At 39.2% G+C, this 14206-nt stretch overlaps 1 protein-coding gene across 1 annotated transcript in view; it reads right to left on the reverse strand.

The window, feature by feature from the left end:
- SLC4A11 (solute carrier family 4 member 11) overlaps positions 1 to 14206 on the reverse strand; it is a 294972-nt gene that overhangs the window by 135724 nt on the left and 145042 nt on the right. The window contains exon 3 of the mRNA XM_033953141.1: positions 4765 to 4920. Coding sequence (XP_033809032.1) covers positions 4765 to 4920 — 156 coding nt within the window. The remainder of the gene's footprint in view (positions 1 to 4764; positions 4921 to 14206) is intronic.

Consider the following 14206-nt stretch of genomic DNA (forward strand, 5'->3'; position numbering starts at 1 on the left):
ATCGGTCGGGTGTCTACTGTTTTTGTATCACTGCCTGCCTGCGCTCACGTTCCAGATTCTCCTGCATTTTAAGTGATTCGAGCTATAAATGAACATGGGGGGACACGTCATTGCAAGGGAGGACAAGACAATTGATTTATTTTATATTCTGTTTTTACTACAGGGCAGAGGCACTGAAACAGATTCTCAGTGCAGTAGTAGTAGTGGCAGGACTCTCTTCTGTCTTCATGGTGTTTCGCAGTACTGAGGCTTATATGGATGCTGCGGGGACGGTGAATGGGATGGCGGTGACGAGGCGGTGAAGGGAACGGCGGTGATGGGGCGGTGCAGAGGATGGTGGGCCGGGGACGGTGCAGTGACGGGGACAGATTTTTTCCCCGTGTCATTCTCTAATCCATAACAATGCTATGTCTGTACAAATTCTCTTTGGCAAATAAAAATGATTAAAAAGTAATAGCTGTCCCCTTTTGTTCACTGGTGCTGCCTCATGGTGAATTGGTTTTCTATAGCTCAGGAAACCCTGCCTGATCAGGATTTATCAGACCCAGCCCATTTGTCAGCATTGTGTCTTTTCTCAAGAAACAGACTTGGGCCTTTGTAAGGAAATATGTCTTCATTGTGTAAAGCATGATTCCAACTCAGCAGCAGACCACTCGTCTTTGGACAGTAATCTCAATGGAATTGCTTGGCGCCAGTAAACTGAATTCCCCTTATGAACATTTGAAAGTTATCTGAATAGGCACTTCTTAGTATTCAGGAAGGTGCTATTTTTCCCCGTGACCTTCTGATGAGGATTACTGACTTTAAGTATCAAAGAATGACCTCTTATTGAAAGGATCATAAAAACATGCTTCCTCTTTCCATTATTGCAGAGGGGAAATTCTGATCCATTAAAACTTTTTCTTATGTAAGTACATCTTGCATTCTGAAGCATAAAAATGGAAATCTTTTTTATTTTTTTTTGTAAACCATTTTAATTCACTCATTAGGAATTTGGCCATCTTTATAAACAACATATTATGTATGGTTTTTATAACATGCTCAACCACAAATACTGTATCTTAAATTCAGAGTAACTGAATAATAGAGTGACTTTATATGGACAAAAGTGCTAGCTACTACCTCAGCAACATTTGTAAATTAAAGCATTAAAGAGCAGCAAGCCATAGTACACTGCATGAATAGTAAACCTGAAGTGTTTTTACTTTTGATGTGCCATATATACAGATATGTGTAGAAGCTATGAACAGGTATAGGAGAGGGTCGGAGTACATCAAATAAACAGAGAACAAAACAAAGCACAAAGGGCCATCCAAGTGTAGGGTACTCAAAATTTATTAAGCTACATTATGGAGGTCATTTTAGAAAGTTGCACAACAGCTACATGTGTAAATGGTTATGTGTGTGTAAATATTGATTTTACAATTCCTCTATTTACATGCATAGATGTCACAAGATGTATAGATTTAAAATGGGGGGGAGGGGCTGTTCAGAAGTCTGTACGTGTATTTACAGTTTTCATAGTTTTATAAATATCCTTTCATATTTTGGCTTGATCAGTGCCACATTAGTAAAATCCAAAACTTGACAAGATATCTCATCTTTTGATTAACAAATCATCTCTGATCTTTTAACTTTAATGTTTAAACAGAAACTGGGTTTTGATTTTGTAAAACAGCAAATATCTTAACTAACCAATTTCCTAAGGTAGATTTTTATAGTGTTGGGTTTTGTTAACTAGTTTGCAAAGAGGGATGGGAGATGTAAATTAATTTCCACATTTTGTTTAGCTTGCATAAAAATCTGGAATTTGAGGATTGTTGTGAACCTCTGGGAGTAAAATAATAACATAAAATGACAGCAGATAAGACTAATAAAAAAAACAAACAAATCATCTCTGAAAACAAATGTGTCATATGTACAATTTTTGCATGAAATGAGATGGGCATATTTCAATATACTGCTGTAAGATCTTTTTTAATACCAAATTGTTAAAATTTCTGAAAGGTCATACCTCAAGTAAAAGATTAAAATGTTGATATATTATTGATGATTTACAATATACATTAAACTTCATTTCTCTTTTTCTCTGTTTCGCATCAAGCACACATACAACTTTTGCTTTTATGCGATGAAATGTTTGTTTTCTATATTACTGGAACTTGGTTGTTGAATACACAGGAACTACAAAACAAATTTGTCTACGAGGATGCCCTTCCATGGGAGGTGATAAGAGATGAAAACGGTAGAAGAATTAAAAAAATGGGTGGGATAAACATGGAACCAAACAAGCTTAGCGGTGATTACCGGTAGATGGCAACACCAGTAAGTGAGCAGCAAAGCCAGTGTTGAGCAGACTTCTATGGTCTGTGCCCTGAAAATGGCAAGGACAAATCAAGATCAAGTCTGCATATGTCGTATCACATCACAACTTAGCATATCTTGTTGGATCGATTTTTCACTCCATCAAAAATTACAAAGACAAAGGGACACTCGATGAAACTGCAGGGAACTACTTTTAAAACCAATAGGAGGAAATATTTTTTCATTCAGAGAATAGTTAAGCTCTGGAATGCGTTGCCAGAGATTGTGTTAAAAGCAGATAGCGTAGCTGATTTTAAGAAAGGTTTGGACATATTCCTGGAGGAAAAATCCATAGTCTATTATTGAGAGAGACACGGGGGAAGCCACTGCTTGCCAGGTACTAGTGGCCTGGATTGGCCACTGTGAGAATGTGCTACTGGGCTTGATGGACCATTGGTCTGACCCAGTAAGGCTATTCTTATGCTCTTATGACAGACTGGATGGACCGTACAGGTCTTTATCTGCCTTCATCTACTATGTAGGATACATTTATGAACCCAAAATGCGTGTGGTTGGAAAGGAAAGAGGTGGTATGATTATAATTAGGTATGCTTTATAAGCAGCTCATGAAAAACGGGTTAGATGGTTGTGAAGTGGTTTTTTTCTAAAGTTTAATGGTTGGGGACCCTGTTTGCTCCATTAGCTTCTTGATTCTACTGTATCATTTGAGTTTTTCAATTCATTTCCAAAACGTACTCATATACAATTTATAGTCCTAAGAGATTTTATTTTAATTTGCAATAATGATCATAAAACCACTTTGCTTCAGTCTATAGACAGAGAGTCTTGTAGCCAATACATGAAAAAGGACACATCTTGGATTTAGTCATTTTGTCCGAATGTAAATAACCTTGAGGATAATTTCTTCTTATTGAACAGATTCTTTGGAAAGATCATGTCTTATCCCCTTTTCATTATGATTTAAAAACAAAACAATTAACTGCAATACCTAAAGGCAACTTTGATTTAGAATATTTTGTAATTAAACTAGATTAAGTTTTTTTAAAAATTGGTAAGATTGGATTATAATGTAAAGAAAGTTATATTTAAATTCTGAAACTGAAGAGCAGTGTGAGACAATCAGTATTATTCCATTTAATTTCTTTTTCAGGCAGTCTCCTGGTTAAGAACACATTCAGTTTTGTAAACCGTTCTTAAGCTGAATTTGTATGTAACTTGGATCCTGTACAGTACACACAGTCTATAACAAACATTAAACATTAAAGAAACAGTCCTCAAAACAAAGTACTGTAGTTTAAATAGAAAGAAAAGATAGGTTTACACTTACTTTTGATCTTCATTCATCCCACTATTCCCTCTCTACCACCACATCCAACATTTCTCTCTCTCATCTCTCTCTTCCCCATGCATCTGTACCTCATGCTTCTCCCATCATGTCCAATTTTTCTTGCTCCCTCCCTATGCCCGACAATTCACCTCTTCTAACACCATATCTCTTCTCTCCAACCTTTCTTCCAACGTGTACACATTGAGGTCTTTGGTCTGTCTTCATACACTTTATGATGGATTGATTTTTTTACTCCATCAAAAATTACAAAGACTAGGGGACACTTGATGAAGTTACAGGGAAATACTTTTTAAAAACCAATACGAGGAAATATTTTTTTACTCAAAGAATAGTTAAGCTCTGGAATGCATTGCCAGAGGATGTGGTAAATGCAGTTAACATAGCTGGGTTTAAAAAAGGTTTGGACAAGTTTCTGGAAGAAAAGTCCATAGTCTGCTATTGAGAAAGACATGGAAAAGTCACTGCTTGCCCTAGATTGGTAGCTTAGAATGTTATATCTCCATGACATAAAAGCATAGAAGGCAAGTCTCCTTCAACTAAAGGAAACTCTGGATTGATTTTTTGGGATAATTCATTAATCTGACATTTAAAAATCAGTTTAGAATCCAATATGATCCAAAAACTTTAAACTTGTTTTCTGTTTTTAGTATCTCACCCATAAATAGTTTTAAGTTCTTTATATGGAACTCCTGAGAAATTCCCAAACTCAACTAAACTTGAATTGAGAACTCCAAGAAATTAAAAAGCAATAGGAATCACTGCTGCTGCCAGAGATCCTTTGATCAGCCTGAGCAGCTCATTAAAGGAGGGAGATGAAGGATTGCAGGAGCCCAACTTGCTTTCCCCATGCCAGCTGTGAAGTGTGCACTGCCGCTGAGTGGGCCCAGGCTCATCTGTGGCTCCAACCCTGACCTCTACTGTGTTCCTTACTTTTAAATCACTTTTCTTCTTCTCCTTTCTTACATTACATTATCTTTGACGAAACCAGGAATATTTTACTTAAGAAGTCTCCAAAATGGAGGTAGTCACGAAATATACAAAAGTTACCTATTTTCAGTTTGACTATGCATAGTGTTGGCAGGAAGACGTACCTGTTATGCTCTGTGGAACTTCCAAATTGACATGCACAAAAAACCTGATGCTGTCACCAGAAACGATGGAAGAATTAACGGTATCAAAAAGTTCCTCTCCTCCTCCAACCTCTTCTCTTGCTTCACATCCATCATCTGTATCACACTTAAGGTAACCTGCAATCAGACAAACATTTATTCCTTAATTATAAAATCTCGTATTTATCATTCAAAGCAACAAACATATTTCTTCATTAGACAGTTAGGTGCCTAGATCGAGGCACCTACCAATCTAGGAGCCTACCAATTTTTAAATTTGGCTCGATTGGTGCTAATTGAAAGCACCATTAAAAACAATTAAAAAAATTAAGTAGCTGGTAGGTGCCTTACTTGGTAGGCATTTACACTGAGGTGTCTATTAGCAGGTAGGCGTGCTTAGGAATGGATTTGGGGTGGAATTTGGGCATGGATTCAGTTAGGCATCGGTATTTTAAGCCAAGAAACCCTTGGCTTAATATACCGATGCCTAAAATGTATGCACAATTCTACAAATGGCATCCAGTTTTGATTGACACGCAGTGGGTGCTGTTTTCCTAGGTGCCTACTGAGTTAGGTACTGTTTATAGAAGCTGGCCCTCTTTGTCCTTTCTAAGCAACCATCCAATATTCAACACAAACAATTTTTTTTTTTAAATAGACTAAAATAATTGATCATTTCTGGAATATTGGAGCGCTCACAAAACAAATTAGAAAAGATAATATATCTGCTAGTGAACAGCAAGACTCAAATAACTGGTGAAAAAGCGATGAGAAAGTAGGTAATCCTGAGGAGCAGGGTTATCTTCAAGATTAAAATGGTAGAGGCATAAAATCATATTTCAAATGGGGATGGACAACATTTGGAGAGCTAGATGTAGCATGCCAAAAAGGATTAGGCTGGTTGATGCCTTAAAATTCTGAGACTCATCATTTCACTAATACTTTATCAATCTTTTAATCACATGAAAATTAAATGGTAGTTAAAATATACACTGGCTTACACTCTCTTGTAGGAACTACTTAATAGGCTTTTCCTAATTAATGTTTTATTTTCCTTTTTGTTTTCTAATACTTTACATATAAAAACAACAATTAGGAGGGTGCACTACTGTAAAGTTCATATTATGCTTGTATGCTCCAAGAGTAGCAAAGACTCGGACACAATGTCAGGAAATCATGTTTCATTGAAATGGTGGTGAATACCTGGAATGCCCTCCCAGAATTGGGGGGGTGGGGGAAGGCAAAAGGCATGAAACAAACAAAGAAAGATGGATGAGTAGCCTAACGGTTAGTGCAGTTAGCTAAGAACCAGGGGAACTATGTTTCATTCCCACTGCAAGTCACTTAACCTTCTTCTACCCTGTCAGCTCACTAGGCACAGAGAAAGTACCAAAACATAATATGTAAACTGCTATGGTTATACCTTACCCTTATTACTTATAAAAGGTGGACAGCAGAAGAATGAACTATGGGAAACCACAGGACATGGGGTAGCCAACAGAGTCATTTTACTACTGTTATGCTGTTAACAAAATTGTAAGTTTTATGTTAAAACTGCCTTGTGTGAATATCTTCACAAAGGTGGTTAATAAATCTCAATAAAATGTTCATCTAAAAACTTGAACCAACTTCTTTAAAGCAGTTCTCAATTGTCTGAAATATGGTCATGTTTCTACATTGTTTTCAAACCCTGTCCAGGAGGTACAGGTAATCGGTCAGGCTTTCTGGATATTCATAACACACACTCATGAGATAGACCACCTGTGTGTGCCCAAAAATCTAGTAAAAGTATAGTGCTTTACTAGTCAATAATTTTAAAGGCCCATTCACAATAAATATATTGTATTCCTTTGCAGTTTGTAAATTGCATTTGTAAAACAAAGATTATTTTTATAAATTGCTTTTTTTTTTTTTTTTTTAAACTGTGGATGATACTCAATTTTAAGCTTCAATCTTTTGATTAAACAAAGAGCAACAAGGTAGCACTCTATACTGAAAATGCAGATTCTCCAACCGAAATCTGAGGAATGGTCGAGAGGCTGGATGAATGGGAATGTAAGTGTAATCTTGTTTGAGATCTAGAGAACATAACCAATCGTTCTGATCCAGAAGGTGGTATAATGATGCTAGAGACAGCATGCAAAATTTCTCTCCGACAAAAAATTTGTTAAGGGCTCTGAGATCCAAAATGGGACGCAGATCGCCTGTCTTCTTCGGAACTAGGAAGTAACGGGAGTAAAACCCCTGGCTCTGCTGTTCCAGCAGAACCTCCTCGATGGCACGGAGACAAGCAGAGCTTGAGCTTCCTGAAGAAGAAGGGCAGTCTGGGATGGATTGAAAGAATACTCTCTTGAAGGCAGATCTGGAGGAACCTGGATGAAACGAAGAGAGTATCCTTCCCTGATGATGGACAGCACCCAGAGGTCTGATGTAATGATCTCCCATCGTTGATAAAAATGATGGAGACTACTTCCAATGGGAAGGGGAGAGGACAGAGGCAGAACAATGGAGGTTATGCTCTGTAGTAGCTGGTCAAAAAGGCTGAGAAGCCTTAGGTGCAGCAGAAGTCTGAGGTTTCTGCTGCCTCTGCTGCTGTTTCTTAGCAGGCGCCCTGGTATAAGGAGCTGCCCTCTGTGGGAAATGCCGCTGGTAAGATGGTAGAGTCCTGAAACCCTTAGAGGTGGAAGGCTTAAGCTTAGGACGAATGATGGAAGTAAATGCTCTCAACTGAGCCTCCAGAAGAGTGACAACCAACTCCTGACTCCTCTGCAAAGCCAGTTTAGTAGAGCTGATTTCCTTCATTGCCTAAAACTTAGGTGTTGAGTAATGTGGCGCTTAAGCAAAGTGGTAGGAGCCTACTAAGTTAGGCATCTACTATCCAATTAAGTGCAATTTACGTCAATTATATAGCGCTAATTGTTATTGGCCTTTTAAGTTAGGCATCTAAATCGGCTAGGCGTACCGATCTAGGTGCCTAACTTTAGGCATCATTTATAGAATTAGGGCCATAGTTCCTTAACTGCAAATAAGCAAACAGGTCAGTATCCGACAAGGAAAACTGAGCTTTTAAATCTGGAAAGGTTTCCTTTTACCCTCAGCATTCACCACATGTAGCAATCATCAGATCCTTTTTGATTCCAAAAAGTTTTGTTATCTACCCCAGGCGCAAATGCAGGATTATTACAAATAGGTAAATAAGGGGTCGCTTTAGCTGAAAAAAATGACATTTACATACCTATCTCTGAACTGCTTTACCGGTTTTCAACAACACAGCCGGGTAACACAGTAGTTGGCATACCAGCAACAGAATGAAGTATGCAGCCAACATGAACTTTGGGAATTAAATGTGTTTTCAAACTCATTACTGAAATGAGTTTAGCCAAATTAAACCAATCAGTGATGTATCACATTCCGCAAGCAATAGTCATATCATAAATTTAACAAGCCTAATCCTCCCTGTGCAACAGGGATCTGTAAAGTGGTAACATTAATCCACGCTTGCATTCCAAGCCATAAATATAGTTGGAGTATGTGATCCACCAACTTTTCATCTCTTACTTTTAATGGAAACATCTGAAAAATATAGAGCCAGCAAGACAAAAGAATCATATTATACTCGTACAGAGAAATCCTCCCCAACAAGGATAGAGGATATACTTTCCATTCAATTTGAAATGCAGATCTTTCAACAATGCTCAATGCTCTAGATCTCAAACATTCATCACGTGTACTCAATCTAATTGGTAACTGTACCCCTAAATATTTGAATGTGGAAGCCTCTCAAATAAAGAGGAAAGACTCCCAATTTTCTCTTACTCTTGACAAGACCACCAGAATTTAGAACTTCTCCAAATAGAGCATAAATCCTGTTAATTGTTCAAATGTGTTAAGTGAGCAACCTAGTAAGGGAGTACTGCAGGTTTGTCAGGAGGAGCAACAGATCATCAGCAAACGCCAGGACTTTGAGGTAAGTATCCACAATCATCACTCCCTGGAGGTCCTCTGTCCCTCTCAGGACATACAAAGGCTCCAGAAAAAGCATAAATAATAATGGAGAGAGTGGAGACTCCTTGCTGTGTGCTCCTACATAGGCGAAAAGGATGTGTCTGCAATAGTTGAGTCAAAGGTTGGGAGTAAAGAGCTATGGCCTGCAAAAAAACAACCCCCAATACCCACATACTCAAGCACAAAAATGGAAGGCCCACTTAACCTCATCATATGCCTTCCCTGAGTCAAGGCTGACAGAGAGCGCACATCAAATTTCTGAAAGTAAAACATTGCTAGTAAAGCTTTATGCATATTTAATACCAACTGTCTTATTTTTAACAAATCTCATTTGCTCCTCTTCAAGAACCCTGGTTAAAAAAAAAAAAACCTGCCTATTTATCAGCTAACACCCTGTACAAGATTTTAACGTTCACATTAATTAATGAGACAGATCAGTAAGATTCTGCCAATTCTTTTGGACAGTTAAGTTTGGGGATCAAATAAGTTAAGGCTACATTTGCATGGTGAGGAAAGGCACCCTGACCAATCACCTCAGAGTAGTAAGACAGTAATGAACCAATTATTTGTGGTTGCAACAACTCATAGAATTCAGGAGAATATCCATCTAGACCAGGAGCTATATTAAGCCACATATTCTTTATAGCCGTTTGGATTTCTTTAGTTTTAAGTGGCTTGTTCACTGCACAGCCTCAGGGGACAAATGAGGAAGCCTGGAATTTGCCAAATAAGTAACTATGTCATCTTCCCGGGAAGCATCTTCCTCTACATACAGCTGTTAAAAATCAGCTATTTCAGATGAGTTGTTAGTTATGACCCCCTTGGAATTTTTAAGGGAGGCTATGGCAAAGGATCTTCTCCACACCTTCAGCACCTGAGCAAATAAATTTCTAGATTTATTTCCATGCAGGTGAAATTTATATTTGTGATAAAACAGCATTCGATGAATGTGCTCATGAATTAGATAATTTATTGGAATATGCATGGAAAGGATATTTTCATATTTACTTGAGAAGAAACTTGGCCTTATGGCCTTATGCAAATTAGCCTCTAGATCAGTGGTCTCAAACTCAAACCCTTTGTGGGGCCACATTTTGGATTTGTAAGAGGTAAAACTCTTTATAGTTTATAAATCTTTCCTTTAACAATTAAAGGAAAGACTTATAAAACTATAAAGAGTTTTACTTTTTGCAAAATTGTAATTTCTTTAATAAGAAATTAACTATTTTTTCTGGGGCCCTCCAGGTACCCTATTTTTTCTGCAGCCCTCACATTTAAAGTTTAATATCTTTCCTTTCTCAAAACTGACACATTACAATCACTATATTGAAAATAAAATCATTTTCCTTACCTTTATTGGCTGGTGACTTTATTTTTCTGTGCTTTTAACTATGTTTCCACAGCTTTCTTGTCCTTTGACTGTTTTTCTCTCTGTCTTCACTTTCTGCCTTGCAGCCATCTTTGGCATTAACTTAATATTCAATTTTTCTGCTTTCTTTTCAAAATCTACGTTTTCATGTCTTACCTTCCCTTCCTATCTCTCTCTTCTTCCATCCCTATTTCCATGATCTGACATCTCTTTCCTTCCTATTTCCATGATCTGACATCTCTTTCCTTCCTATTTCCATGATCTGACATCTCTTTCCTTCCTTTCCCCTGGTCTGACATCTGTCTCCTTCCCTCCCCCCATGCCCTGGCATCTCTCCCTCCCCCTCCATGGTCTGGTATCTCCTTTCCTTTCCCTCCCTCCCATGGACTTGCCATCTCTTGTTCCTCTCCTCTCCCTTGTCTTCCTTCTCCTTCCTTCCCTCTGTTTCCCCAATTGGGTGCAGCAGCAACATTTACCTTCCCCCTTTCCTGTGCAGAAGCATTTCTCTTCCCCTTCCCTCCCCCTGTGTAGCAGCAGCAGCATTTCCCTTCCCCCTTTCCTGTGCAGCAGAAGCATTTCTCTTTCCCCTCCCCTTCCTTGTGGAGCAGCAGCATGTCTGGCTGGCTCCCTTGTTCAGTCGATCGTTCCGTTCAAAGCCGCGGGTGGCGGCTCCTCGCGCAATCCACGCCTGCATCAGAAGCCTTCTCTCTGATGTCGAGAAGCCACCATCTGCGGCTTTGAACGGAATGATCGACTGCAGCAAGGGAGCTGGCCAGACATGCTACTGCTCCACAAGGAAGGGAAGGGGGAAGAGAAATGCTGGTGTGGATGGCACGAGGAGCCGCCACCAGCTGCAGCTTTGACCGGAACAATCGACTGCAGCAAGGGAGCAGTTGATCATCGCATTCAGACCGTGGGCCGCAAAATAGCACCTGGAGGGCCGCATGCGCCCCGCAAGTTTGAGACCGCTGCTCTAGGTGGACAATACCCACTGACAACTTTTTATTATGACACTGGTAAATGCTATAATGTCTCCCACCCCCACCCCCTGCAGAACTGTTTTATCAGCACTCCAAAACAAAGTGAATTGGCTACAGTATATGTTGCTGATAAAGTGTTAGAATTCCTCCCATTTTTTCACCAAGTAGTCAACAAAATGGGTTATCATGCATTAAAAAAGCAGGAAAAATCCAGCCACTAGACTGCTGATAAAAAGCAGGAGCTTCCAGTTAAACTTATGACAAAGAGTGATCAGACACCTCTCCAGGTCCAATAACCACAGAGGAAACATTACAAAACAGATCATGACTAACCAAAATCATGTACCATGAGTCCTGGAGAGATGTGTAATCTTTCTTGGAGGAGTGACACAGTCTCCAAGGATATATCAGATCCAACTTAGTAACAAAAGTGGACAAATCCTCCCCACCTCTACAAGATCCCAGTGGGTCCAAACCTGAGCAATCTAAAATAGGATCCACCACTAAGTCCATATCTCCTGCAACAATAAAATTATGATGTTGATAAGGGAGTCACAAGGCCAATATAACTCAATAAAACTATTTCTCATATTTGCCAAAGCCTTCTTATGCTAAGGTATATTTCAGTTGATAATCGCCTTTTAGAATTTTTTTGACAGCAATGTATGATTTAAAGCTTGCTTGTATTTCTGAATTGATTGAATTTGCGCTCTATCCCTGTTTATAACAGGGTCGATTAATGATGTTGTTTAGATGTTATATGTGATATTCATGGAGAAACAATATTCTATGCATGTGATATGGAAACCACATAGTTGTATGCGGTATATAAATTTTTAATAAATAAATAAATAAAGTGTTCCATCATATACTGCTCACAGAATGATATCAGTCCTGAAAGCATAGCTTAAGAAGGACATAAAACCCTTAAATATCCCTGGCCAGCAAATCATCCTGATATTGTAAAGACTTAAAACAGCACTGCAATGCCTCCCCTTCTATTCCCAGAAGAAGAATAAAATACTTACCCCTCCCAAATGTGCTAAAGTTTTAAGATATTCCATATCAATAAGCGAGTTTCCTGCAAAGAAGCTATGTCTACTGCATAACTACTACTACTATTATTATTATTATTATTATTAATTATTTCTATAGTGCTACTAGACGCACGTAGCACTGCACAGAGTCACACAGAATAACAAAACAGTCCCCGCTCAAAAGAACTTACAATCTAAACAGGCAAGACAGACAAACAGGATGTCATGGATACAGTTAAGGCAGTGGTCTCAAACTCGCAGCCCAGGGGCAACATGTGACCCGCCAGGTACTATTTTGAGGCCCTTGGTATGTTACCATTGTTCTGGAACATTGCCCGCCTCACTGCTGTAACCTCACGCAAGCGCTTTCCTGCATCTGTATGCGATTATGAGGTGGCATGGAGAGGACAATCGCATACAGGAAAGCACTTGCATGAGGTTACAGTGTGAGGTGGGCAATGTTCCAGAACGTAAGGTAACCATTGGAGGCAGTGCAGCTTGTGCATGTGTACGTAATCTCGCAAAATTTGGCACCTCTCCTGCCGTTGACTGCTTGATGTAAGATGGCGGTTGTGTCCGGTGCTGGATAAGGTGAGAGCTGAAGACAGTTGCGGACGCGACCACCGGACACTTAAGGCACAAGTTTTTCAGGCACAAGTCGGATATTGATTCTCCCCTCTAAAAAAAAGCCCAGAGGACTACACCAAAATCTTGTCTCTTGCAGTTGATACTTTAGAATCTAAATCACAATTCTGAATGAGTTAAAACTCTATAAATTTATAAATATTTATTTAATTGCTTCTGATAATTTCAGCTATACACAGTTGAAAGCAGTGCAACATGCAGAAAGTGAAAAACTATCTAAACTTTATTTTCTGAATGTTTTAACTGCTCTTAGCTGTATATAGCTGAAATTATCAGAAGCAATTAAGGAAAGATTTATAAACTATAATGAGTTTTACCTCATGCAAAGTTGTCATTTCTTTAATAAGACAAACTATTTTTTCTGCGGCCCTCTAAGTACCTACAAATCCAAAATGTTGCCCTGCAAAGGGTTTGAGTTTGAGAACGCTGAGTTAAGGGGAACTGTTAAACAGCTGGCTGGGTTGGATGGCAGAGGAGTAGAGTTAAGGATTGAAAGCTATATCAAAAAGGTGGGTTTTCAGTCTGCTTTTAAACAAGGGAAGGGACTTGAAGGACAAACTCGGGTAATTTATTCAAGGCATAGGGGGCAGCTAGATGAAAGGAACAAAGTCTGGAATTGGCAGTAGAGGAGAAGGGTAACGATAAGAGTGACTTAACTGAGGAACAGAGTTCTCTGGGAGATGTGTAAGGAGATAGAAGTGAAGAGAGATATTGAGGGGCAGCAGAATGAACACACTTGTAGGTCAGCAATAAGAGCTTGAACTGTATGTGATGATAGATAAGGAGCCAGTGAAGTGACTTAAGGAGAGGAGTGACATGAGCATAGCGCAGTTGGTAGAAGATGAGTAGTGCAGCAGAGTTTTGCACAGATGCAAGGGGAAGAGGCGACACTGTGGAATACCAGTTAGGAGTAGATTGCAGTAATCTAAGCGTGAGGTTACGAGAGCTTGGACAAGAGTCCGGGTAGTGTTCTCAGAGAGGGTGAATTTGGTGATATTGAAGAGATAGAAGCGACAGGTCTTAGAGAGGAAGGGGCAAATTTGGTGAGATTGAAGAGATAGAAGTGACAGTCTTAGCAGCTTGTTGGATATGCGTAGAAAATGAGAAGAAATGACTGGAACAATGACAGTATTATTTACCGAGATGAAGAAAGGAGGAGGAGGAGCGGAGGAAAGAGAAGCAGCTCAATCTTGGACATATTTAGTTTCAGATGATGGCAGGACATCCAGGCAACAATGCCAGCCAAACAAGCAGAGACTTTTTCCTGGACTTTAAGTGAAATTTCAGGTGTAGAGAGGTAAATCTGCGAGTCATCAGCATATAGGTGATACTGGAAGATACTGGAGGAGATCAGGGCACCAAGGGAAGAGGTGTAAGAAGAGAAGAGG

Source organism: Geotrypetes seraphini, chromosome 1, assembly GCF_902459505.1.
Source record: "Geotrypetes seraphini chromosome 1, aGeoSer1.1, whole genome shotgun sequence".
Classification (NCBI taxonomy): Eukaryota; Metazoa; Chordata; class Amphibia; order Gymnophiona; family Dermophiidae; genus Geotrypetes; species Geotrypetes seraphini.